We start from the raw sequence: 24,941 nt of genomic DNA, 5'->3' as shown, positions 1-24,941 counted from the left end.
CCCATTCAGTCCCCGGTCCTGCGCCATTCGTCTGGCGTTGCTTGTCGAAATCTGCCCGGGTTGAATGACCATCTGTCGAGCCCTATTGGACGCGCCTCACTTCTCGGGCGCCGCCATTGAAGCGAGAGTCCGAATGGCGCAACAGTACAGATACATTGGGACGTGGGGTTTGGTTCATGGGTTTGACCCTGAATCTGGCGTACCACGCAGCCATGCGAGATTGGAGCTGCCTTGCCTCTCTCAACTTCGTGGGTCAGTCGTTTTCAAAATTTCCCTCTCCTTTCCACGTATTCGCATACGCTCCAACTGGACGGCACGCATCGTCGAACGCGAATCTCCAGCACCGCTCTCTGGTGGTCCCGTTAGCAGTGAGCACCCGTGAGTTGGTGCAGAATGAATACCCGATACACGTCGAAAAGGCTACTATGTAGGTCCAGCTGGCTTGGCTTTCATTGTCAACCGTCAGTGTCGCCCTGTTTGTCCCCTAACCCAGATCACAGGGCCGGGCAAACTTACGCGGGTTCGGGCGCACACAAAAGCTAAGTCGATGTACTGTGTACGATTATCTACCTTGCCCTTGGTATGCTTGGTGGCGTCTGTCGGTGACTTGACCGACCCACGATCCAGTCCGATGCATCCTGATTCCTCGGTAGACAGACTTCCCGGACGGGAAATCTGTTTCTTGAAATCATGTGCCAATCGCAAATGCACACAACGCACTCTTCACATCTCGTTCCAAATGTGGACTTGAGTTCGTTGTCCGTCTGTTCCGCTCAACCCATCGACGTAATTTGATGTGCTAGAGCAACCGAGTTGTGCAAATGCGACCCCACCGTTGTGGTATGCCGCGGGAGCTCTCTTATTGGCCAATCCACCAGAAATGGCAGCTACCCCTAATCTGTGATCTGGCACCTAGGCCAATCACATCATCTGATCTCCTGGCCGCCCCGTCTCCCGTCCACGGGCCATGGTTGATGCCTTAAACGAACACGAGAGATGTGCCCTTCCTTCCTTTGATAAGCCATTGGCTTTGATAAGCAGCTGTTTTGCCCAGGTGCAGCCATGGCGGGGTAATGCCTGATTGGCGTCCACCGCCTGTATAACTCCCCCAAGCGTCTGGTTTTCCTCTAGCCTGGCCTCTGGAAACGTCATGACGCTCTTTTTTTTTTTTTTTTAACCCAGCTTTGAGGCTCTGATTAAAGTTTGTGGAGTGCCTGTCGATGAATGTACACAGACCACCTTTCCCACTGTGGCGGGACAAGAGGTGCATCTCCGCTGCAAAGCTGGGAACTGGGATCCCGTAAGTACGGCAGTTTATTCATTGTAATAGCATCGAGCCGGTTGCTTTTCCCTCTTCGGAGTATGTAACATGATCGTCCCATCCTGGCGCCGTGGAGGCAAGCCAAGCCTCATTGTACGGTCGTCATTTACCTTGATACAACCGCTCCTACAATCATCGGACCAGCCACCGTTGACGGTCTTCCTGCTGGAAACGCGGAGACGGTAGGCAACTCCATCGTCTAACCCGTCTATCGATACTCGGTTGCTTGCGAGCCATCAGAAAACATGTCCTGGGGGCAAAACGTCTACCTTGCTGCCCTTGCTGGCCATGTCGCAACAAGCCTCCGAACCAGTCAGTCTCAAATCATTGCGTGACGAGCAGCTCGCGGAGTTGGTCGGCAAGCAAACAATAGCGTTGCTCGGGACTGATACTTCTCCATGCTGGAGCCTTACCATCGTGTTCTTGATACAAAGCCATCTCTTGGCAACCTGGGTCGGTAGTTCTCGAAGCTCGATACTCTTATAGCCTCTCGATAAGCAGCGGTCTGTTAGCCACTCTATTTCGTCTATTCACACGGTCATAAGACATACGCCTGGTGGACGTTGGAGCCGAACCTCTTTCTTCTGGCTCCCGTCCGGGCTTTTCAGATCTGACGGAGGTGAGCCTGGCAAGGAGAGATTGAAGTGACCAATAGGCGATAATGTCCTATACCATGACAGACACGAAACTTCCTCGCTGACTATTCTGCTCTCGGAGCAGCCGAAATTTGCGCGGCAGTCGAGCCACGTTATGAGGCATGACTGCAGGTGTAAGATGCTGATGATAGGTCATACGGTGAAGTCTTTTTAGCATTTCACAGCCACCGACAAATTCGAGGCGAAGCGACAGACCCATGAGAGCCAGCATGGAAGCCTCAAAGGGAAGAAACGGCTGAGTCGACGCAACCATGGAAATGGAGCGATTGGTGAATTGCGCGTCGCTGTGTGTGGCAGCCATGCCGCAAGTAGCCAGCCACGCGGCCCGCCAAGCATTGATGACGGTTGGCCGCGAGATGAAGTGCAACCATTGCGTAGTCGCCCACGAAGCCAAATACCCAATTGGAACCAAGGAGTTAAGCTTGTTTTGCCGAGCAGAACATGGATTTTCGGTTCTCGGGTCGAAGGTTCGCACACGCTCGTTCCGGACCTTTGACGGCTGACGTCCGGGTCATTATCGACAGTATGTTCACTTGCTGTTGTAGCTGCGGCCTGTAAACAGTTTCAGGCCGGGATTCTACAACGCTCACGAGCGCAAGACCAGCTAAGTACTCTACGGAAGCGGGGTTGAATGGTACGTTGGTCACCGCGGATGAGATCCGTGAAGGTGATGGGCATTCTCTTGGTCGGGATGCTGCTGAGAGCAATCCCCATGACCGCAGGCGACCCAGTTCGGTTGGCGGCCGAAAAGTTTCCGGAGCGACAGGCGATTCGGCACCGATCTGAGCAACAATTCAGCCTTCGTCGGCCGGCCCCACAAGGCCTACCGGAGCAGTGAGGCCTGTCCTCGACGGTGTGCAGTGCAAGGTGGCTGGCTCATGACTCCCAGTGACTCAGTCCGGAGATTGGCTGGATGGACAGTACGCAATGCTACTGTCGCATCTCGAGTTCCAGCGAGGAGAAAAAAGTTTGCAGAAAAACCTGACAGTCACGCTCACACTCGCCGGCCAAGTTTCCGGGCTACGGTACCCCAACCGCAACATCCACACTGACCACATCTTACTCCGACCATGCTCCACCACCTGTATTCATGGCATGCGGTGAACCAACGACAAGATCCCGCAAGCACAGCTGCTGTGCTGCTGCTGCCTGAAAGTAAAGGACAAAGATTATTTGCGACAGGCATCTACCGAGGCCAGAAATGTTGAGCAGCTCAGAAACAAACAGGATGGGGGAAAAGACCTCCATAAGCAGCACAGCCAGATTGCCCGGCCAAGACAGGCAACCCGAGGCTCCTCGCCAGGCAGACGCCCCAATCAGTCGCGGTTGTAGTTGGGGATGCCACACCATACTCACGCACACACAGGCATCTGGACATCTGCCGGGCGCGTCTCATTCTCCAATGCCTAGGCTCATCATCCCCAAACTCGAGTCCCTTCTAGTTGGCTCTAGACGATACTCGGGATAGGTAAGCACGGCGAGTTGTAATTGAAGTTTGTCCGCGAATTCGCTTACATAGACTATGTAAGAGGCCTCATGCAAGGCCTCGAGCAAGGGCTGTGTAATACACACACACCGAACGTGGCGTACATCCAAGAGGCTGCCACGAGCGCACTCGCATGAGGCGCGAACCGTACGTGGTGACTCAACGGTACAATCATGCCGGGTCTCTGCTCAATGTGTCGTGTGTGATCCCGGCATGCGTCCACGCCGCGCGACAGCGCCCCGGGTAGGGATGGCTAGTCCGTAGGCTTACCCGTCCACCGCCCGCTCCTTCTAGTCCCACCCCCGGCCGGCAAATGGCGAGACGCGGAACGACTTACGTGGTGTGTGTCTGGTTTACGCTCAACTCCATGGACGTGACACATCTGACAATGACGGGTTTCTTTCCCTTGACTGACGGATGGGCCTGTGGAGTTTCCGCAACTGAGCCCCGTTGGCGTTGCGCTTCCACGTCCCAGGTCGAGGGTGTAGGTGTAAGTCATGTCAGGGTCGCATCTCGCAGCTTTCAGAGTGAGTGTCAGAATCGTATAAGTAGAGGCATCTTCATCTCATCCTCAGGCTTCGTTTGGACCCTCATCAGCGTCATCACTCGGATCAACAAGCCAAACAATCAATTACACAGAGCCCAATCTTTCCTCGGAAGCTTCTCAAGCAAACCTCACCATCTCCTCCACCATCACATACCCACCCCACTTACACAAAACCACCAGCTCACCACCACAACCATGTCGGGAATGCACTCAACCTTCTCCAACTCCGTCACCGGCGACAACCGCCACAGCTATGCCCTCCTCTCCGCCCTCCAACAGGGCTCCAGCGCAAGCAACAATGCCGCCACCGGCTCGTCCTCCCGCCAGAAAGACGCCGACGCCGCCTCGGTCTCGAGCTTCGGCAGCTCCGTCTCCCTGCTCAAGGGCAAGTTCCACAACCACTCGAGCGCAGTGTCCTCCTCCGCCGGCTCAAAAAAGTCTTCGTCCCTCGTAGCTCGTCAACGGGCCGCTGAGGATGCGGAGGCGCAGGTCTCCAAGGCGGAGTCTGCTGCTTGGGCTTCTTCGGCCCGCAATGACTTGTAAACAACGAACAGAGTGGACAGGATCAAGTCAGACGACAAATGGTCTATGGGTCGGAGATACAAGACGCTGGCGAGGAACGCCAGCCGGCCGTCCTCGATGAGTTACAATGGTTTTTGGGGCTGGCGTTTGGGAGTTTTCTACTTTTTTTAATACCATGGGTGTGATTTGTACTTGTAGAGGTGGGACGTTGCAGACGGAAGTGTTAATGCTCTCCAAGATTTGGCTGACTTCTTTGGAACATGGACCGAGGGGTAATTGGGTATCCCGGGCAGGGACAATAGAAAAGGGGCCTTCACCAAGAAGTCTGGAGCAGGTCGAATGGTCTCAACTGTTGGATCCATGGGTATCTTTCCTAGCACTAGCCTGATCTATACCTATAGACAAAGGCCTTTCCTTCTTCTGGTTTTTATTTATTTAGGTTTCCGCCAAACCAGTCAAATTGACAACAGATCAAAAACTCTCATCGAGAATGTCCTTGTTCATCTTCACCATCGTGGGGCTGTATTCCTCGAAGCTCTCCGGCTCAGCGCCAGCTGTAAGCAGGATGTCATCCACAATACGCTTGCTCGCTTCTCGCGCTGTAAGTCTTGTCAGCAAAACAAGTTACCACAAACACCAGTTTAACGCCCACTTACCAGGTGTCTGAAGCAGCTTGGACGGGGCAGCGCGAACTGGATTGTCTTGGGCGGGCTCATGCCGCCATACAGCGCCTGGTCCTCATCGCTGTCGCTCTCCCAATTAATCTCATACTTGTCTTTGGCAAAGCCGCCGCCAATGTCCGTCGTCGTTGTATCATCGTTGTAGTCGCCATGCGCAGCAAACACATCCTTGGTTTTCCTCGCCGCTCCGGGCGTCTGCACGCTCACACCAGGTGTACGCGGACCCGCGGACGCAGTTGCCGCAACGAGGCGCTGGCGGGCGTTGCTCTTGGCCGGTGACATGAAGGCCTCACTGCGGAGCTTTGGCATCTCCATGACGGGCGACGACATGGGCGAATCCTGCCGCCACGCCGGCAAGGCTTCTCTCTCCCTTTCCTTGCCCTTGTCGTCACGCTTGAGCGGCGAGACGCGGTATGTGGGCCCCTTGTGCGGCGTGGCCTGGATACGGAACGTCTTGTCGAGCATGCGGTGCATCAGCGGGTCCTTGTGGTGCTCCTGCCGAGACGACGGCGCGAACCCCGACCGCGGTGTCATCGACATATCCGGCAGCCGGGCCGTGTGCTGCGCGAAGAGCACCGTCGAGTCCTCCTCGATGCCGAGATCTTCGTCCTCGTCGTCTTCCTCGTGCGGCGCGGGCGGCTCGCCTTTGAGCTCGCGCTTGAGCGCCTCGTAGGGGGATTCGAGGCTCGAGAATTGGGGCTTGATCGTCTTGGTCTTGGGCGGTCGCGGCGTGCTGCCCGTCAGGTCGTTGTCCTCAAGGACGGACTCCTCGGCGCGGAACGTAGAGTCTGCGACCGAGGCCTGCGTCATGTCTTCAGCACCTTCGTGTCGTTGGGGGGTGCGGGTGTAGTCGACGCTGGTATCGTCTTGGGCTATCGACTCCTCGGTCGCCCCGGTCTCGTCATCGTCATTGGCTTGTTCCTCGTACCCGGAGAGTGAGACGTTGGCTGAGGCCTCGAAGAATTGCTTCCAGAACTATGGGTGGCACCAGGTTAGCCCACAGCGGTCGTATCATGGCTGTGTGGTTGGCGCACCTTTGAAGCATCCCAGACATTTCTTGAGTGCTCGCCATATTGCTCGACTATGGGTAAAATGCTTGTGGTGACGATGCGGTGTGCCTTGCTGAAGTTTGAATCGATCTCTATGCGATAGAGCAGTTTGTTAACACCAACAGATCGACCATTGCTCGCAGGAGACCTGTTTACCTTGCAGAGTCAGAGTAATGGACTGCTCCAACTTCTCCAACTCTTCGGTGAGAGTGAGATTGCGCGCCGATGGACCCGGACGAGACATGCTGTATGCGTTTCCTGTCGGTGTTCTAGTTGTAGGTCGCAGAGTGTGGTTTTGTTTTGTTTTGTTAAGGTGAGCGTTTCGTCCAATGAAGGAAAGCAATCAACAAACGCGGATGGCGGTGGGACACGCGATGCGGGGCAATTCCTAGTCATTGAGCCTGGGTCGGGGCAATCGAATGGCGGGACATCCCCGTCCTCATACCTACCGCAGGGTGTTGTCAGCCTTATATTTTATCGTCCGAACTCAAAATCAACAATCGCAACAAGATACTGTAGTAAGGTCAGAGGCTTATAACGCACAACGGCCATTTATTTATCTAACGCCGGGGGTATCTTTAATCTACCAACTGATCCAATCTTTTACTAAACCTCACGCTTTAGAGTAGTAACCGGACATATCAAGCTTCAGGAGGAGCTGTGCAATAGGGTTGTCCTCTAAAGAGTCAACTCTCCGCGAGTTTCCTGTCTGGCCCATTGTATCATTCTTTGTTCCATAGTCTCCCTTCTCACTCAAACCTTTGCAAACCGTCACAAAAACCTCGACATTCCGCTTGAAGGTCTTGTAGAGACTCCTTGCTGTCGTGTCATCCTGGCTGCGAGACCTTCGCCCATCGGACTGGAGCCTGGAGTATTTGGCAAAGTTCAAGATGACTCGGAAAATATCGTCAAGCAACTTGAGCACAGGCTGTTGTCGTTTCCGCAGCAGTAGTGCCAGCATGATCCGATCTAGTACTTGAGAATGGTGTTCTCGCAGACGGTCAGGGCTGAGGACCGACCCAGAAAACCTCTCTTGGTCTTCACTCTTGAGATCAGATTCAACTTTGTCAAGCAAGCCCTCAAAATTCTGCCAAGGCATCTCAATACCGGTGTCGAAGATATAGGAGTTGAGGCTGGAGACGAAGTGACGAGCTTCAAAGCAGAAGCGGACAGACACATCCTCGACATCATGCCAACCCGACTCCCTAGCCGTAACATCGCGGAAGAGGCGGTTGATGGTGTATTGCATCCGAAGCGCTCGGAGCAGCAACTTGAAGATCCGGTCATATTGCACCAAGATGATGGGCGTAATGATAGCTCCTAATGCAGCTGGAGGCTTATATGACAGTCGAAGAAAATCAAGCGCTTCTAGTCCGTCTTGGTCCATACACTTGTCGATCTCTTCGCTGGATAAGCTCCGAACACCAAAACTCAAGTCGCCGGGAAGCTCGTTCTTTTCGCCGTCTCGAGGCTTGAGGCCTTCTTGAATAGGTCCTTCGTAGCTCTCCGTCAGAACTCCCATCAGTGCTAGACGCAATTCTGAACTGGCTGGGGGCCAAGTGTCTCTACCACTCAGCCGCAGTCCCATGACGCCGCCCTGGCGAGCAACACCGGCTTGTCTTTCCGCCGTCTCGAGATCTGGGTCGAACAGCGCGTGGGAGAGGCGACTGCAGAAGAAGCCATTGCCTAGCAAGTGGAACGATTTTTGCAACTTCAAATGATCCCGCAGATTGTGAGATGTGAAGAGCAACTTTAGACTTTCCCTGCCAACAACTCTGGATTGTGCCGCTATAATCGATCCGAATGAGAGGACAGGAAGCAGTGACCAGTGCGGAGTGAAATCGGTACCTGCATTTGCAGCTTCGGTTGTAACGTCAGATAGGCGCTCCCTAATGATAATTCCCAGTGGGTCGTCTGATGTTGAGTCGGCGATTGGCTGTGCAAAGTCGTAGATGGATTCGGCCAGTTTGTTTTGTAACTGAAGCTCATTCAGACCGAATAGTTGTAGCTGGTATGTTGCTGAACCACCCATCGGCCATGCTGGCGTCTCGATTTCTGTCGATTCTTCTGTAACATAGACACTGACAGCTTCTCGTAGGGCTCGTTCGTAAGAATGGACCCTACCTTCCAGCTGTACGATAGAGTCCCAGTCAAACAGCCACTCCAACACAGGAGGTCTGCTCGAGGAGACAACATGGTCTTGTGCCAAGGGATGCTTTGGGTGCGTCGACCTGATGAAACGAAGATTTCGTCCAACCTCGAAGAGAGATTTAACCACGTCTTCTGGCATAAAGCTGGGTATCCGTTGCTTGTCCAACCGGTAATCGACTTCGTCTACCTCGTCACCGAAGTCGTCGATGTAAGTCTCAGATTCAACCTTGATGAAGCCTTTCTGTCTGCCCACTTCATGCTTGCCCAGCGGCACGCCAACTTCGCGGCGGGTGCCAATCCATTCTTCGACTAGCTCGATCCAAGGTTTGGACACCCGCCGAAGGACTTCCCGCATCATGTCTCTGAGATGAATCTCGGCGTACTCGGCAGACTGGGCTTGCTGGAAAACGATGACAAACACATCTTCGTCCAAATGGCCACGTCGTATGTTCGACACCAAAGACTCGAACTGGCGCAGAATGGTGGATATGTGGACGACAAGGGATTGGACTTGGAGGATCGACCGTGGGTGTTGATGGTGTAAAGCAATACTGCTTTGAACGACCAACAGGGCCTTGTCCACGGCGCTCGCCAGAGCAACACGACAAGGCGTCGGGTTCTTCAGGTATGTAGTGTCGACAAACTTGCGCAGTCGGCGGTATGTGTTTCCACACTTCAAGCAGGAGCGCTGGACCTCCTGAATAGTCTTGCCAGAGTAGGCGGAGATTCTGATCTGTGGCAAAGCCGGCTTAAAGGCCTCGGCTTCGTCTTGCCAGGAGAAGAAGACCGACTCTCGACCAAGAGCCAAAGCCATCAACGCATTACAGTATGGACCTGCCTCCACCACAGTAAACTCGGCGCTTCCAAGGCGTAGGGGTCATCCTTCAACGCAATCAAGGCGTCAAATGCACCGGGACCAGCTTCTGATATAAAAAGGGGCTTTGTCGGGAGAGTGTCGCGAAACTCGAAGCTTTCCCATGTCTGGTATTCTGGATTGTTCCGCGCGGGTCTTTCAAGAGACAACCAAAAGTCATTCGTTTCAACTTCTTCTTCGATCGGAGGTTCTCCGTGGGTGGTATCCGGTATGTCTATAGCAGTTGGTGCCTCCTGCTCCGTCACAGGATCTATCGTAGGAAGTGTAAAGAGTTCGCTAGGTTTCGGATCGGGAAGGCTATAGAGAGAAGACGATTCTTTGTCGAGTCATATAAATCAGCAAGTAAGAACAATTTTTTGCAGTCTCGAGAAGACCAACCTGCTAGGTCGAGCGCAAAGAAACCAGCATCGGCTCGGGGCAGCTGCTCCTCTAGCCATTTTGACGACTCCCAGAAGTCTGGAATCGCGAAGACGTTGGCCGACTCATCTTCCTTGGACATGATTGCGCCGATGGGACTGATTCCTGGCAAGCATTGGTCCTGGTGAATATGGCGTGCGCTTTGCGATCAGTGACATCGCATCGCCCAGGATCCTGATGCCGTCGACGTTCGTTGCCTTTCAACACCGCACGATCGGAAGAGCCGAGAAAGTGCAGGGCCTCCGCGACGCGACAGGCGCGTCACACTTCTAGAATCCAGGCAACGCCCGCTAGAAAAGAACCCTGCACACACCCGATTCTTAGCGGCTACCCCCCACAGATTTGGCCCCTGGCGGCTGAAGATGTACCCTGCCGCGCTCGGAGCAACAAACCAAGCTCTTCTGTTTTGCTGGAGCTCCAGGATCGAAATGCTTCACCTTTCTACATCGATTTCCACACCCATTGGACCACGGCACCTTGCACCCACGATAAAGCTACGCGTATCGCTACTCTACCTCGGCTCATTAGAGTCTATAGCCTGTGCGACATCCGAATCAGATACTCACCTACGCCGTAATGCCTCCTAAAAAGAAGGCGCGCAGCAGCGTCTCGGCCGTCGCAACGCCGACGCCAGCTCGCGATGAAGATGCTATGGACGTTGACACACCAGCTGCCGATACTCCCACAGCAACCGTGCCTCCAGTCAAGCCTTCTCTAGACGAATGGCCAAACAATATGTGGACAGACGATCAACTTTCATCGCTCTTCAAGGGAGTCATTCGATGGAAGCCCGCGGGTGAGCTCACACTACCTCTCTACTGTCCTGGACGGACCCATTGAAGCTGACCCATCCCTCGCAGGCATGCACAAGCACTTTCGAATGATTGCCATCAGCGAACACCTACGAAATCACGGCATCGATCCAGACTTCTTCACCCACACGCGCATCCCCCACATCTGGACGAGGTTGCGCACCTTCTACGACCTTAAGACGATCGACCAACGCGAGGACTTTTACGATGCGCAGGAGGATGAAAACTACGACGACCGCTTCAAGGAGTTTGCCCTTCCCTATGACGAGTTCGACGACATGATGATGGAACGCCGCCTGGCCAGCGGTAGTGAGCCCCCGACCTCGCCGCCCGAGCTCGACCTCACGCCACCCCCGCCATCACCGGGGGCAGCAATGCCGGCGGCAATAGCAGACGAAGGAAGCGCGCCTCTACCGTCACAAAAACCCGCGCCAGCACTGTCGAGGACACAGAGGACGGTGATACCGAGGCTGCGTCGCCGCCGCCCAAGTCGGCCAGGGTGGCCCGGAGTCAGAAGCGGGCTGCTGGCAAGGCCAAGGCTGAGAAGGCTGAAAAGGTCGAGAAACCTGAAAAGTCTGACAAGCCTGGGAAAGTGGGTAAGACAGAAAAGTCTAAAAAGGGTGGGAAGGCTGGGAAGGCTAGAAAGGCCGAGTCGACGAACTCTGAAGATGAAGACGACGAGGAAGACGAAGGCAAGGAGGCAGAAGATGACGATGACGAGGAGGAGGAGGAGGGGGGGGAGAAGGAGAAGGAGAAGGGGAAGAAGAAGAAGAAGAAGAGGGAGATAAGGAGGAGGGGGAGAAGAGGAGGAGGAGGAGGAGGAAGAAGAGGAAGAGGAAAACGAAGAGGGAGGTAGCGGCTCAGGCGATTCCGAGGAGGAGGACGGTGAGGAAGAAGAAGACGACGATGAAGAGAGCGCCGAGGATAGCGGGACTCCAGTGTCACGGCTAACCAGAGGGAACGCTCGCGGTCGTGCGAGAGGCAGAGGACGGGGCAGAGCGAGGGCACGAGGACGTTAGATCACGTTCGCACCCAAAGATCGGTGGGTTGTCCTTCGGAGATGGCGTAGGCAAGAATGATACCCGTCGCAAGGCGCGACATGTATGGAAACGACTCAGCAGGTCCACGTTGTAGCTGGACATACCGCGACCTCTCATCAGTGTACGAGCATGGAATATTATCGGAGGGTCTCGCCAAAAGCATATAGATTAAGCCAAGTCTATGGGTATCAAGAACGATCACTAAATCCAACAACGAAACTACCGTTTCAGTCCTTCTTGTCCGCTACCTGTGACGTTCCAAGCATCTCCCACTCGCTGTGATACGTCAACCTCTCCCTCCACTTTCGCCCGGCGTCATAAAAATCCTCGACGTTTCCGACAGCTCTACGGCCACGCTCCGGGATTTGTGGCATCATGAACGACTCGGGTGGCTGTCGCTGCAGAAGACGCCACATCTCCAACTCAGCCTCGTAGCTTGCCTTCGCATCCTCGGCTTCGGCTTGGGCCTCCTGCTCCCGCTCGTTGCGTATCCTATTCCTTAGAGCCTCCCTCGTGCGGTGTGTCTCGGGGAAGTCGTGGGCGGAGTAGACAAGGACCTCCTTGGCCTCCTCGATAATTTCGCGTTCAGCGCTGCCGAGCGCAGCAGCGTCCGCCTCGTCACCCGATTCTTCACCAGCAGAAGCCTCGTCGTCAGTAGATTCAGACGAATCGCGGTCCTCAAGCTTGACCTCTGGCGTCGAGGATGGTTTTCCCGTTGCCCTGGACTCGGTGGCATCGGACTCACGACGAAGAATACTCTCCACGCGGTCGTAAGCCATCGGCTCCTCGTTCTCGCACTCGTCCTCGATGTCCCCCTCATCCTTGTCGTCCCAAACTTCGAGCCGCAGCCGACGCGCACAGGTTACCCAGAACTCGTCGCTGTTCTGCTTCATCCCCAGGGACGCGACCGCCGCCTCGACGTCCTTGCGTCTAACAAGGTTCCTCGTGGACGGCTCCACCTTCCTCTTTCCCCTGATACGGGACTCGGCAATAAATAGCGTCGTGAGGACAAGCTTCTTCGTGACAGAGACTAAGAGCGAGTGGAAATCCTGCAAGGCGGTGGCCCGGATCGTCGGCGGCTCCTCGCTGACGAACTGCCAGTTGTCCTCGGCATGGGACGCGTTCATGAAGATGCGCTCGGGGAGGCGGACGAAGTTCTTAACGTGGAGGAGCTCGGTGAACTCCAGACCGTGGTCACTCGCGAAGGCGGCGTCTTTCTCGAGGCCGTGGTCGCCCTCGATGCGCTTCGCGAGCTCCAGGTTGATGTTCCAGAACTCCCCCCACTTCTTCTGCTCGGCGAGCTCCTCATGCCGCTCTTGGCGGAAGGAGAGCGCGTCCGCCGCTTCATCGAGCGCGTGGCAGCATGGCAAGCTTATCTCGACGGCCGCGGGGTACTCTGCCGGTTCCAGGGACTTCAGGCCTCCTTCCTGTTCCTGTCCTCTCCTTTGAACGGCATCCTCGAGCAAGACGATGTACTGGCGGACCTCGACCTCGCTTTTGGTTCGTATGCGGTCAGAAATGCCCCGAATATTGTCCTTTCCGAGTCTGGCGAGCGCTTCGAAAAACACCTTCTTCTCGTATGGTGTCCACAGCGTCAAGCCGATTTGAGACGAGGGTAAGTCCTCCTCCCCGTCAAGTGACATGTTCGCAACATCTTCAATGTCCCTGTTGAGAAGATCCAAGTAGTTGTTGTTGAATACGCCCTTGCGTCGTTTGAGAACTGGCTCGATAATTTCACTCATAGCCCGTCGCTTGTGCGACGAGCGGCCTGCGTGAATGCTAATGTCATTGTCGCTGGATGATGCTCCTGAATAAGCAGATTCATATCCTCTACGTTCGGTCCTTTGCCGTTTTGAGGGCGATTGTTCATGGTTCCCGTAATCTTCAATCTCCTCCTCGTCGTGTAAATAGTCGGCTTCCGGTTCCATGCTCATCTTCGTCTGGTACTCTGAAGTCGACGATTCGGCCTGGGCGGTGTAAAACGTACATGGTGTGATGAGAACACCAGCATCAAAAGGAGCGACGCCGAATCAGGCAAATTGTCGGTTGCTTTTGGATGCTGTAGTTAAAGCGATTGCTATTCGTGGTTGCCTTGCGGATACATGAGACCGGTTGATTCTTGTCATGAAATGAAAGTTGTCTGCCTCACTTGAGATTGAAGATTTCCTGGGTTGGAACCCACAGGGAAACGGGTTGGTGGAAGTGCACCTTGCATCCGTCTATCAGATTTGTAAGGGGTTTGCATTGATCCGTGTTAGTGTAGAGCCGCTGGTACATCGGCATTCAGGCATGCTGCCACTATGGGGGCTCTCCAGGCTCCTGATTGGCGCATCTGCCTAATCCATGTGCTCTCGAGCTCCTGAGTTAGTGACCTCAGGACTTAGACTCACTCAATCGTCTTGAACTCCAAAAAACCATGGAAAACAGTACAACATGATACGATCTATAGCAAGGGAGCTCCTCAGGCCTTCGTCAACAATAAGAACACAAATTTGTGCATTCAGGCCACTCGTGACCTTGCCGAAGCAGCCCATACCCTCTGCCTCACGATACGCAAGCACCAAGATTCAGCTGAGAGACTATCAAGAAGAGTGCATCCAATCTGTCATACAATCTCTCAAAGATGGGCACAAGAGACTCGGGATATCACTCGCTACAGGCAGTGGCAAAACAGTAAGCTCTCTTGTTCCAAAGAAAACCTACTTCGTGATAACTTTCCCCAGGTAATCTTTACTCAGTTGATTGAAAGAATTCAACCAAGACGAGGCCTCGCCACGCAGACCCTGATCCTCGCACACCGAAGGGAGCTCGTAGAGCAAGCAGCACGACACTGCACAAACGCCTATCCCAGCAGTTCTGTGGAGATTGAAATGGGCTCCATCCACGCCTCCGGCACCGCAGACATCACCATTGCCAGTCTGCAGAGCATCACCTCGGGCGACCGGCTTAGCAAGTTCGACCCCCGGCGCTTCAAGCTCGTCCTCGTCGACGAGGCACACCATATCGTTGCACCGGGATACATGCGCGTGCTTCGCCACTTTGGGCTCGACACCAAGCGGCCCGACTCCCCGGCTCTGGTCGGCGTGTCCGCCACATTTTCCCGCTTCGATGGGCTGAAGTTGGGAGCCGCCATCGACCAGATCGTCTACCACAAGGACTATGTCGACATGATCGGCGACAAGTGGCTATCGGACGTTATCTTCACGACCGTGGAGTCTTCGGCCGACATATCCAGGGTCAAGAACGGCGCCAACGGGGACTTTCAGCTGGGGGATCTGTCCCGTGCCGTCAACACGGATCAGATCAACGAGATCACCGTCCGGAGCTGGCTGGCCAGGGCATCGGACCGGAAGTCGACGCTCGTGTTTTGCGTCGACCTTGCACACGTTGCCGGGCTGACCCAGACGTTCCGGAAGCACGGCTACGACGCCAGGTTCGTGACGGGCGACACGCCCAAAATAGAGAGAAGCGAGATACTCGAGGCTTTCCGAAATGGAGAGTTCCCCGTGCTCGTGAACTGTGGAGTCTTCACCGAGGGCACTGACATCCCCAACATCGACTGCGTGGTTCTCGCCCGGCCGACGCGATCTAGGAACCTGTTGGTCCAGATGATCGGGAGAGGCATGAGACTCCATAAGGGGAAGTCCGATTGTCACGTAATCGACATGGTGTCGAGTCTCGAGACTGGCATCGTAACCACGCCGACACTGTTCGGCCTCGACCCGGGCGAGCTCGTGGACAAGGCGTCTACGGTGGATCTGAACAACATCAAGGACCGGAAACAGGCGGAGCAGCTCCGGCAGCAGCACGCTTACTCCGACGCTCCAGGCCCTCAACCTAGCATCGCACCCGCTGGCTCGGTCACCTTCACCGACTACGGCTCCGTTTTCGATCTGATTGAGGATACCTCTGGCGAGAAACACATACGGGCCATTAGCCAGTACGCCTGGGTCCAAGTCGGCGTCGACAAATACGTCCTCTGCGCCCCGAACGGATCCTTCATCCGCCTCTCCAAGCTCGAACCTGACGCCACCAAAGCCCAACAGCAACAAAAACAACAACCATCCCCCCTCTGGCTCGCCGTTGAAGTCCGCGCGTTACCCCCGGCGTCGCCAAATCCCCCTACGCCGCGCCGCGCGAGCTCCTCAAAGCGACGACCTTCGCCGATGCCGTACACGGCAGCGACAAGTACGCATCTGAGGTCTTCCCGCACGTCTTCATCCACCGGTACCAGCGCTGGCGCAAAGGTCCGCCGACGCCCGGCCAGCTCGAGTTCCTTAATAAGCTGCGTTCCAAAGAGGAGCCCCTGACGGCCGAAAACGTCGACAAGGGGAAAGCGACGGACATGATTACCAAGATCAAGCATGGGGCCAAGGGCCGGTTCGCGGGCATCATGACGGAGAAAAGGAAGATCCAGCGACAGCATCATAAGATTGCGCAGCACGAGGCGCGAACGCGGCAGGAGAAGGTTTCCGTTGGTCCTGTTGCTTCGTGAGGGCCTGCCTCGTTCGTCATTCCTTGATGATAATTGTAAGGCTTAGCGATGTCAGAACATTGTTGTACTTGGGTAAAACTAGCGTGTATTTGTACGATATACGGACGTGTAAAGTACATGAAAGAAATGCAGTGGCATATCCACAGTACGGCGGACGTCTGTTCGGTTCCACCATGAAGAAACGCGATAGCACCTACTTTTCTCCGTCCGAGTGAGACGCACTCTTGAGAGGGTTTCCATCAAGCTTGATATAGGCTACGATACCTCGCTGTCAATCATGATATAGACCCCCTCAGTAAGAACACGTCCATCCCGGGAGCCCTTACACACATGCGAGCAGGGCATATCGTCAAATCATCACATGTTTCCAAGAGAGCCTGTATGATCGACCATGGGTATCATTGCATGTCAAGGCCGACCTAAAAGGTGTATAGATATCAATACAGTTCCGTCATCATTCCCTCGCTAATAGTTCAGTCAGTCGCTGAATCTTGCGCCACACTGGCCCGCCGCCATAACAATCTTTCCCTTAACCGCGTGGCAGCTTCGCCGGGCCAACCAGCACCAAAGAGCATGAACCTCTTTTCATATCTTTCTTCCCAGTTTACACCCCAGCTTGGCCCATGACCCCTTGTGCCGGCGTATATCTGTGGTGGGAAACCGTCGGAGTAGAGATAAGAGAAGCTACAGGTCGACCAGATCCTTGAGTCGCGAGACCTAGCAACTGAAACGCTAAAATTGAGGCGGTAGGCGAAACCGCATGACCCCTCAGCCTTTTTCTTTTTCGTATCCTCTGATGACCGTAGTCATCAGAGGCGCTGGAAGCATCAAAACAATCGAAATCAAACCGCGAACAAGGTATCTTTTCTTTTTTGTCCTCCGTCTTTCGACATTGGGGGTATAAAGAGTGGACGTGAAATCGTGCGACAAGTAACCATCGAAACCCGAAAGACTTGAGAGAGTTGGAAATAAAGCAAACCAGAAAGCAAGGCAACAATAGTAAAGCAAGCAAAACAATAACTTCGGCCGACCGATGCATCGGAAGCAACGTTCCGGGGGTATTGTACGCCAGGGTATATCCAGCCGGGGTATTTTGCACGTAGAGTTTCTAAGACGGGAATCTAACGGAAAGGTCCGATGGGACCGGGGTATCCAGAATTCGTAGAATGAGACGTAGAAGGGCGTCCGCTGTCACCGGACGCTCGAGTGCTGTGACGTGGCGTAACGTCACCAGGTTGGGGAATGTTCAGTTTGTCGGAACCATTCCCCATAGGGCGGTGTGCCCAAGGGTTGTCGTCGTCTGGAAGATTGACGCCGCTATCATTCCAGGGGTTTCTGTCCGCATTGAAGCTGCGGGTGGACTCGATCGAAATGAGGGAAGACTTGGAAACATTGCTGGATCCCTTGAAGAAGTTGCCGTTGGTCGAGTGGGAGCTGTTCTTTCGGCGATCAAGGAAAGACGAAATGGAGGTCATGCTGCCAGGCTTACGGAGGCGATCAAAGATGGTGCTTCGCTCGCGAGCAACCTCACCCTCAAAGGCGACCTTGGTGGGGGAATCGGCGGCAATCGTGGCCGGGGCATGCTGGAGAAGCTTCGAGTCAAAGTACTGAAGCGAATCCTCGAACGAGTCGGACTTAGGTCGGGGGATGGAGCCCTTCAAGATGGTCACCTCGACGCCGGCAGTGGCAAACTGAGCAAGCAAGAAATCGATTGCATCTCTCAGGCCGCCAGCATTGTTGCGAGTGAAAGTCCAGCGCAGAGCAAGAGCCGGCAAGCCCTCCTCGGAGTCGGCATCTTGGTGGACCGTGACCTCGACTTCGTACTGGGTCTTCAGCTTCGGAACAAGGTCGTGAGCGAAGCTTGGCGACTCGAGGAATTTGATCAACTCGGGGGTACGGGTGAGAACCAACTCGTGGTTGTCAGGAACCATGCCCTGGGTAACCGTTAGTGACATGCGCAACGAGTGCCACTACAAACACGTACCAAGAATTCATCCACGCAATGAGGTACCTGCCATTGTGGACCAGTAACAGTGACCTCATCGCTGGCCTGCTCAGTGCTGGGGAAGACAATCTTGCAGTTGTACTTGCCCTCGAGCTCGTCAATCTCGTTGAGGCGAGCGAGGAGCTGACGGTGGTACAGGCGGTCAACGTTGACAATCTGGGAGGTGTACTCGGAGTCCTAGAGCAAACGGTAAGCCGAGGGGGGCATACTCGGGAGCACTGGCGTAGACTTACGGCCCTGTCAACCATCTCCAGAATCTCGTTCTTAACGGCATCGAGATTCTGGGCGTTTCTGGCAGGAGTGCGGCAAATAACATTGTCGACCTTGACGTCGTCATCTTCACGGCCCATGCCTCCACGGTCCATGGCGTTAGAGAACTTGACAAAGACGGAGTGCTTCTTCATGATCCGCTGGATGTGCTGTCCACCAATGCCAATGATTCGCTTGTGGTACTGATCCGGGACATGGAACGAGATGGAAGCTGGCATCTCTTGTTCAACAAGGGTGAGTCCTTGCTTCATCGAGTCATAGCTAGCCGCCATCACATCAATGTTGAAGTTATACTCGTTGAAGCCGTCGAAGATGATCTGGACGCTGCTTTGCCCCATAATCTTGTTGATCTTTCCATTCTTCTTGCCGCTCACGAATTCCTTGTGCTCATTGGCAAGCTCAATCTTGACTCGAATCTGGTACTGCGACTGGACGAGGAACTTGATCTCGGACATAACCATCAAAGCAGATTTGACGGCGTCGTCAGAACCAGTGATGGAGAAGTTCATCTTGTCGAAAGACAGGTCTGCATCAGAGTTCGCGCAAACATCACCAAGCATGGTTCTGACGTCAGCGGGGTTCGGAAGCTGTCGGCTGTCGGGCTGTTGAATCCACCAAGCTGCGCTGTAGAACTGTCCGGCCTGTAACAGAGAATTAGATGTGTCTGCAAGCAAAATCTTTGCCAAACCTACCAAGGCCATAATCTCGCGAACCGTGCGTTCGACATGCAGTCCTTCACTGCCTTGAACTCGAACCATGTTGCGCTGGCTTGCCAGGGGAGGGAACAAGATGTAGGTGCCGTTCGCCTCAAGAATCTTGCGGACCTTGTCCAGACGCGTCAGAAGCACACTGTCAATTTTGGCCGGCGCAATGGTAACGTCCTTCATGTAGAGGCGAATGCGCGAAACAGTCTCGTGAAGCTTCTGCTTAGCAAGTTCAATGGCCTGGGGGCTCTCTCCGGTGATGAAGATGTCCGTAGGGTCTCGGCGGCTTGCACCAGGGGGGCAGTATCTGTACATCTGGGAGAAGGGAGGCGGAAAGTAAATGGCAGTGCCGGTAGACGACTCGATGAGCTTGATGTTCTTCCGGTGGCGGCCGCATACGAGCTGATGAATCGACAGGTCGAGCTTGGTGGCATCCACAACTCTTCCGAGCTGTCATACAGTCAGCAAGGTGAGACAGACCAATGGGTGGTTGGTTGGGCTTACCAGAGTGTCAATCTGGATGAGCACACGGGCCTTTGCATGCTCAACAGAGAGGATATCACCATAGATGGCCACTCGCCATCTTTGGTCTACACGCATCTCGGCATCACCCGTCATGCCGTCAACCACGGGAGTAAGCTTGGGGCCCAGCAGGAAAATGTCGACCCCGCAGTACTTGGAGATGTAATCCAGGGTATCCGTCACTTGCTGCTTCAGAGCGCCGGCGGTCAAGTCACAGACGAGATGGCCCTCCACGTCAACAGTTGTACAGCGCTAAACCAGCACACGTTAATCCAAGGTCTGAACGCCTGCTGCACGTGTGCTTGAAAACCTACCAGGACAGTCTGGTTGTCGTTCAAGATTGTCTCCCTGCTCTTGTGGACCATTTCCGGAGTACCCGACAGACACACGGTGGTGACCTGCTGTCCCTTTGCGTTCTTGGGCGTCGTCGAGATGACATGAGCCTCGATCTGGAAAGGGCCGTTGGTGATGTCCTTGCAGACCTTGCGGAGGTTGGCGAGGTTCTGGGTGTGAACGGGCAACTCGTGGACCTGGACATCATCGGGCGCGTCTTCGGGATGAGTCCATCGTAGAACGGCATCGGCAGTCGCGTGCAGAATGTCCTCGGTGTTGGGACCGGCGAGGTCGGAGGCAAAGGGCACATTGAACGAGTAGTGAATGATTGGTGTCGGGGCGTCGAGAGGTTGAGGTGAGCTTATCGAAGCAGCCTGCTGGGGAGCCGTATCTCTCCTCGGGTTCATGGGGTTCATGGGCATGTTGGGACGACCCATTCCGAAGTTGGGGCTCATCCTCTCGGACCAGTGACGCATGTTTGCCAGTTTGTTCATATTGCGAGCGAAGACAGGCGGCGGCGGCGCGGGGACAGGGAGGAGTGGGCAGAAGGCCAAAGGAACGGACCGCGAACAGCAATTGAGGGTATTCGAAAACGCAACAACGGGCAGGGAAAGGGAAAGGGGAAGAAAAGGAAATGGGGGGATGAGAAAAAGGAAGAGGGTGTCGCTTCTCGAAGCTCTCTCTCAGACTCGACAAGGGGCCTGTAGAGAGGGAATTGTTGGAGAGAGAGGAGGGTGAAAGATGTTGGGTGAAGGTGTGAGTGTGGGAAGAACTCAAGAGAAGAGGAGTCGAGTCGGGAGATTCAGATACTGGACAGCGAAAGATGGTCATAGGTGGTCAAGGCCACACGGCAGCAGGCCAGGCCAGACCAGGCAAGGCATGGCATGGCATGGTCCGGCCACTCCCAGTCCCCCGTCCTAGACCCAGTCCCAGGCCAACTCCACCCGACAGACCAACCAGCCAGTCAAGCCAGCCGCTCCGTTGCAGTGGTGTGTGGCCCCCTCCTCTCCTCCTCCTCCTCCAGTCCCAGATGTTCCCCGTCCCGATACGTAGGTACATGCTTAGGTACATCCACGTCCACGCTAATATCGCGGCCTGGCCAAGTATCTTTCCCTCCAACCCTGTCTTGGGTCCACGGATGCTGGACACTGGACGCCGGATTGGCAACACTGGACGGGGCCCCTGTTCAAATGCCCTGAGTGCAGTGACAGGGCTCGGCTCCCTTCAGGCGAGGGCCACTAAAGTTTCCCCCGGCAAGACCACCGACTCACCCACACAGCCCACTGTCCAGGGCATATCACCTCACACCTCAGTCATCGATTCGCTGGGGGGGAGATCCGGTGCAGCAAGACCCTTAAGTCCAGATACTGCGTGTTTGTCCAATCGGCCGACGGTCTCTCAGCCTTTGTGGTTGTTGAGCACGATGACATGGGAAATGGATCAGGGAGGCACAACTACCCAATACCTGGACGTCATGACGCCCATCAGCGCATCCCGAAGACCGCACATCCTCACTCAGCATGGCGTTTCCTCCCGCTCAAAGCCCCCGACATCGTCGCCGTATGTCAAGTACCTCCGGCAGCTAAGGTAAACATACATGGATGATGTACCCACACAACGCACACCCTTGCATTTGGTGCGCTCACTCATAACGGCCGCAGTTCGCTGGGACTGGGTACGCTATTACGCCGCTGACTGGAAAGGTTATGATCCCGTACATAGCAGGGTACGTAAGGCCAAGTGGGTCCACGTTGACAGTGGCCGGCCAAACCGGCAGTGTGTATTCTTTCGTCCTGCTAGAAGCCAAAGTATACTTTTCGAGTGCTAAGGTGTACAGTATCGTCCCGCATTTCTCGAAAACCCAACAGAAAGAGAGAAAAAAATGAAGGGGACAAAAGGCGCCAGACCACACGCGATCGTTTGATTGCTGCGTCCAATCCAGGTCCAACATCACACATCGAGGTTCCATATTACCACAGGTTATTGCAGTATTACCACTTCTCTGGGGCTCCACGATCCCTGGCACGTCTTCTGCAAACGCGGACGTATCAAGCTTTGGGGGGACTGAGAAAGCCGAGTCGTGTTCCGACTCTCAACCCGTCCTAAGTGTCTGGTTGTTGTGTAACACGGTACTAAAAGTACTCTGTACTGGGACGACAGCGGTTGACGGAGGGAAGCTCTGGGGGTAGACATGACAGGTACCTCTGTCTGGCCGTGTGGCGGCAGCTAAAACAACGAAGCTTGCCTGCTCGGCTGGTTGCAAAACCGTCGTTGTGCATGTCATCCACGGGCACCAAGACCTCGAGCCGCGCGGAGGACCAACCCCAGCAACCGCAGATCAAAGACAGGCTGCCGCGGAAAAGACAAATCAGAAGTGACCGAGACGGGACGTTGGGCCATCCATGGTGGCTGCATGTTCATGAGAATCTAGAAGGGCAACAACGCGTCCATGTCCATGTCAAACAACAAGACGCCCTTCAATATGTGTTTCGGCTTCCAACGAGACTGGCCCTCGAAGCAGGCAACCAGGACATATGTAGACTCGCAAATAAGGATGCGTCCGCTCGCTCTCTGTCTCGTTTGTTCTGCGTCCGGTGAGCCGTGTCCAATGTTTGGCTGTTTTCTGTCCAACTATTGCTACCTGTGCACTTCAGGGTGGAATACCTCGAGGTAGTCCAAGTACCTTTTTTACCTGCAGCAAATAAGCTTAGGTATTTGCAGATGGTAAGGGTCAAGCTGACCTTACAATCTCCCCGTTCCCAAGCACAGCCTCAGGGGGAAATCGCTAAATGACGTATGCTTGGGCTGCTCGGTGGTCACGAGATTCCCGAAGCCGCCAGTTCGAGCCAGGCATGTTGACAGTCAAGCTTATGAGAGCAGAGTCAGGTCAGAAAAATGCTTCGGGTGGGAGGAGATGCGAGGATCGTCTACGGCATGCCGGGCTTAATGAGGAAGGACCAAGCAGGTGTGTGTGCGTCGCCGCCGCCGCCTCCCAGGAAACCACGACAGGCCCGCGGGCACTCGGGAGCCCAGCCGTCATGCCATGTACCTTTCAAGTATACAGAGCTGCATTTTTGCGTGAGACTTCCCACAAACGACACTTTCCGACTACCGTCTTTCCCAAACACTCAGACATCAGTCAATGGAAACTCGTGCACATACCATCTCGACTCGTCGACTCTCGAGACACCTCGCGCAGGAATGCAGGTCATCTTCAAGCCCGGACCATTTTGATCAGACGCTGGCTGGGCCTTTCAGCGGTCCGGTCAGGACTTCAACTCCTTCCTCCTCGTCCGGACAGGTATGCAAATCCTATCAGCAACCAAGGCAACCATGGTTGGATGGCCAGACGTCGAATGTCAGCTTCGATTCGGGTCTCTTGCCCCAAGGTCAAAAAGTCTCTATACCCAAGACATCTCAGCTTTCCTCCCTAACGCAAGCCTGAGGTCACGGACCAGGATTCCTCTTGGTTGATGAGGTTCGAGCAGAGCCCCCACTCCATCACCAAACTCATATGGATACCTAGTCTCACGCGCCTTACGTACGCACCACCTTGCTTGCCAGTCACCAGTCAATACGCACCGCATCGCGTTGCACTGCCCGCCGCCCACGCCTGATGAGACCCTCCCTCGTTCCGCTAGAAACTTGATCCTGAATTCCTAGCGCTGGGCACGCGACTGACAGCCGACGTGGATCAAATCTGCCGCGTGCCCTGTCCCCTACTGAGCTGTTGTGGTATACATCATGTACGCCTACGAAAGCCCAGGTCACCCCTCTTCACATCAACGAATCCTGAGCCCAGGGAGGTAGGCAGAGAAAGCTGCTCAAACCGTCGTGGTAACTATGGCGGACACATCGCTTTGGGGAGCTTCCTAGTGCTCGGATCCATTGCCCGCCCAGCAGTCGTCATGATTACAACGTCGTCACCATTTTCTCCAACTCCCAATGAGCCCAAACGGCAACCCTTGCAGGACCTGTCGCAGAGTCGAACGGTAACCTAACAAAAGCTCCATTTCTCTCCTCGTTCCCCAACTTTCAGCATCTCCATATCCCGGCCGCCCCAGCTGCTATCAACCGGCCGACGTTATGTCCGTGTCTCCGTCAAGTTGGGCCGTTCGTATTTGGGGTCCAGTCCGCACTACCTCTAAAGGATCATGTCCGCTATCCGCAACAAAGCGGCCCAATCTGAGCCGATCACCGCAACACCGGAAGATCAACCACTGACCGTTGTCGATCTGTTCAAAACACCCTGCGGAGTATTCGGAGCACAGGCGTCTGCCAGTCAGTCTCGATACAGTTCAGACTCTCCGTCCTACTGATTCAAGTCCCTCAACAGCAGCCATGGTTGAACACGGCAATGCAATGCTTACTGTAAGTCCTATGAAGAGAGAAAGATCGGTCGGGCGCGCGAAATAGTCACCGTAACTTCCTAAACCGTCACTCCCCGACATGTTGGAGCTTCAACTGAACTTCCAACTCTTGCCCTGAAGTCAGAACATCCTTGAACCCTTGGACCAATTCGCATTCACGTCTCAAAGAGTGGGTGTGTAGGGAGCTCGAGCCCCGAACGAAAGCTTCCCGAATCCCACTGCACCACCCATCCACGTACCGTGACCATTACCTAGCCACTAACCAGTGCAGTTGCCGTGTGCTCCAGTCCTCTGGCTCGTTGATAGGGCTACTTCGGGGCGCCGGCACTGCACTGTGCATGTCCCGGTCACGGCACTTGCTGCTGGCTTCGCATATCCCTCTGTGTGTCTCGCTGGTTGGTGAACATCTCAAAAAAACTCGAGTACTGCGAAAGAACGAGACACTATGCATGCCTACAGCGCAACGGCTCTGCACAAGGGTGACTGACACATGTCAAGCAAACACCACCAAAGCTGCGGGTTAGGGCTTCCCTCGCGGGCCACAGAAACCTGGTCCTGTCTTGCTGTACGCGCCCTCGACACGCTCCCGAGACAGGGAATATGCCGTGGAGAGAGTCGGCGCCTGGAAACAAGACAGGGCGTTGGCACGGTCTGGTTACTTGATCTGCAACCATGAAAAAGTGGCCG

The 24,941-nt window shown here is 54.8% G+C and overlaps 6 protein-coding genes across 6 annotated transcripts; 2 read left to right on the top strand and 4 right to left on the bottom strand.

Moving 5' to 3' along the window:
- Window positions 1-4,205: 4,205 nt before the first annotated feature.
- On the top strand, window positions 4,206-4,553 carry ColSpa_10367 (uncharacterized protein; the record flags this gene model as incomplete). Its single annotated transcript, XM_049276579.1, has 1 exon — window positions 4,206-4,553. The coding sequence occupies one exon, from the start codon at window positions 4,206-4,208 to the stop codon at window positions 4,551-4,553; it is 348 nt and encodes a 115-aa protein (XP_049132536.1).
- A 450-nt stretch (window positions 4,554-5,003) lies between these two features.
- ColSpa_10366 (DASH complex subunit ask1) lies at window positions 5,004-6,505 on the bottom strand (the record flags this gene model as incomplete). Its single annotated transcript, XM_049276578.1, has 4 exons — window positions 5,004-5,114; window positions 5,189-6,187; window positions 6,247-6,353; window positions 6,418-6,505. 4 exons carry the CDS (start codon window positions 6,503-6,505, stop codon window positions 5,004-5,006), a joined length of 1,305 nt encoding a protein of 434 aa, XP_049132535.1.
- A 369-nt stretch (window positions 6,506-6,874) lies between these two features.
- On the bottom strand, window positions 6,875-9,226 carry ColSpa_10365 (spindle pole body component alp6; the record flags this gene model as incomplete). The annotated part of the gene is made up of 1 exon (XM_049276577.1): window positions 6,875-9,226. The coding sequence occupies one exon, from the start codon at window positions 9,224-9,226 to the stop codon at window positions 6,875-6,877; it is 2,352 nt and encodes a 783-aa protein (XP_049132534.1).
- Window positions 9,227-11,782: 2,556 nt separating this feature from the next.
- ColSpa_10364 (uncharacterized protein) lies at window positions 11,783-13,489 on the bottom strand (the record flags this gene model as incomplete). Its single annotated transcript, XM_049276576.1, has 1 exon — window positions 11,783-13,489. One exon carries the CDS (start codon window positions 13,487-13,489, stop codon window positions 11,783-11,785), a length of 1,707 nt encoding a protein of 568 aa, XP_049132533.1.
- Window positions 13,490-14,178: 689 nt separating this feature from the next.
- On the top strand, window positions 14,179-16,050 carry ColSpa_10363 (putative mitochondrial carnitine O-acetyltransferase; the record flags this gene model as incomplete). Its single annotated transcript, XM_049276575.1, has 3 exons — window positions 14,179-14,228; window positions 14,317-15,643; window positions 15,697-16,050. 3 exons carry the CDS (start codon window positions 14,179-14,181, stop codon window positions 16,048-16,050), a joined length of 1,731 nt encoding a protein of 576 aa, XP_049132532.1.
- Window positions 16,051-17,171: 1,121 nt separating this feature from the next.
- On the bottom strand, window positions 17,172-20,360 carry ColSpa_10362 (KH domain-containing protein YLL032C; the record flags this gene model as incomplete). Its single annotated transcript, XM_049276574.1, has 6 exons — window positions 17,172-17,984; window positions 18,035-18,232; window positions 18,289-18,966; window positions 19,018-19,479; window positions 19,534-19,803; window positions 19,866-20,360. 6 exons carry the CDS (start codon window positions 20,358-20,360, stop codon window positions 17,172-17,174), a joined length of 2,916 nt encoding a protein of 971 aa, XP_049132531.1.
- Between the last annotated feature and the right edge of the window lie 4,581 nt (window positions 20,361-24,941).

Source organism: Colletotrichum spaethianum, assembly GCF_022836535.1.
Source record: "Colletotrichum spaethianum MAFF 239500 DNA, contig35, whole genome shotgun sequence".
NCBI lineage: Eukaryota > Fungi > Ascomycota > Sordariomycetes > Glomerellales > Glomerellaceae > Colletotrichum > Colletotrichum spaethianum.
The sequence above is the reverse complement of the archived record's forward strand: the minus strand, read 5'-3'. Positions and strand labels throughout refer to the sequence as shown.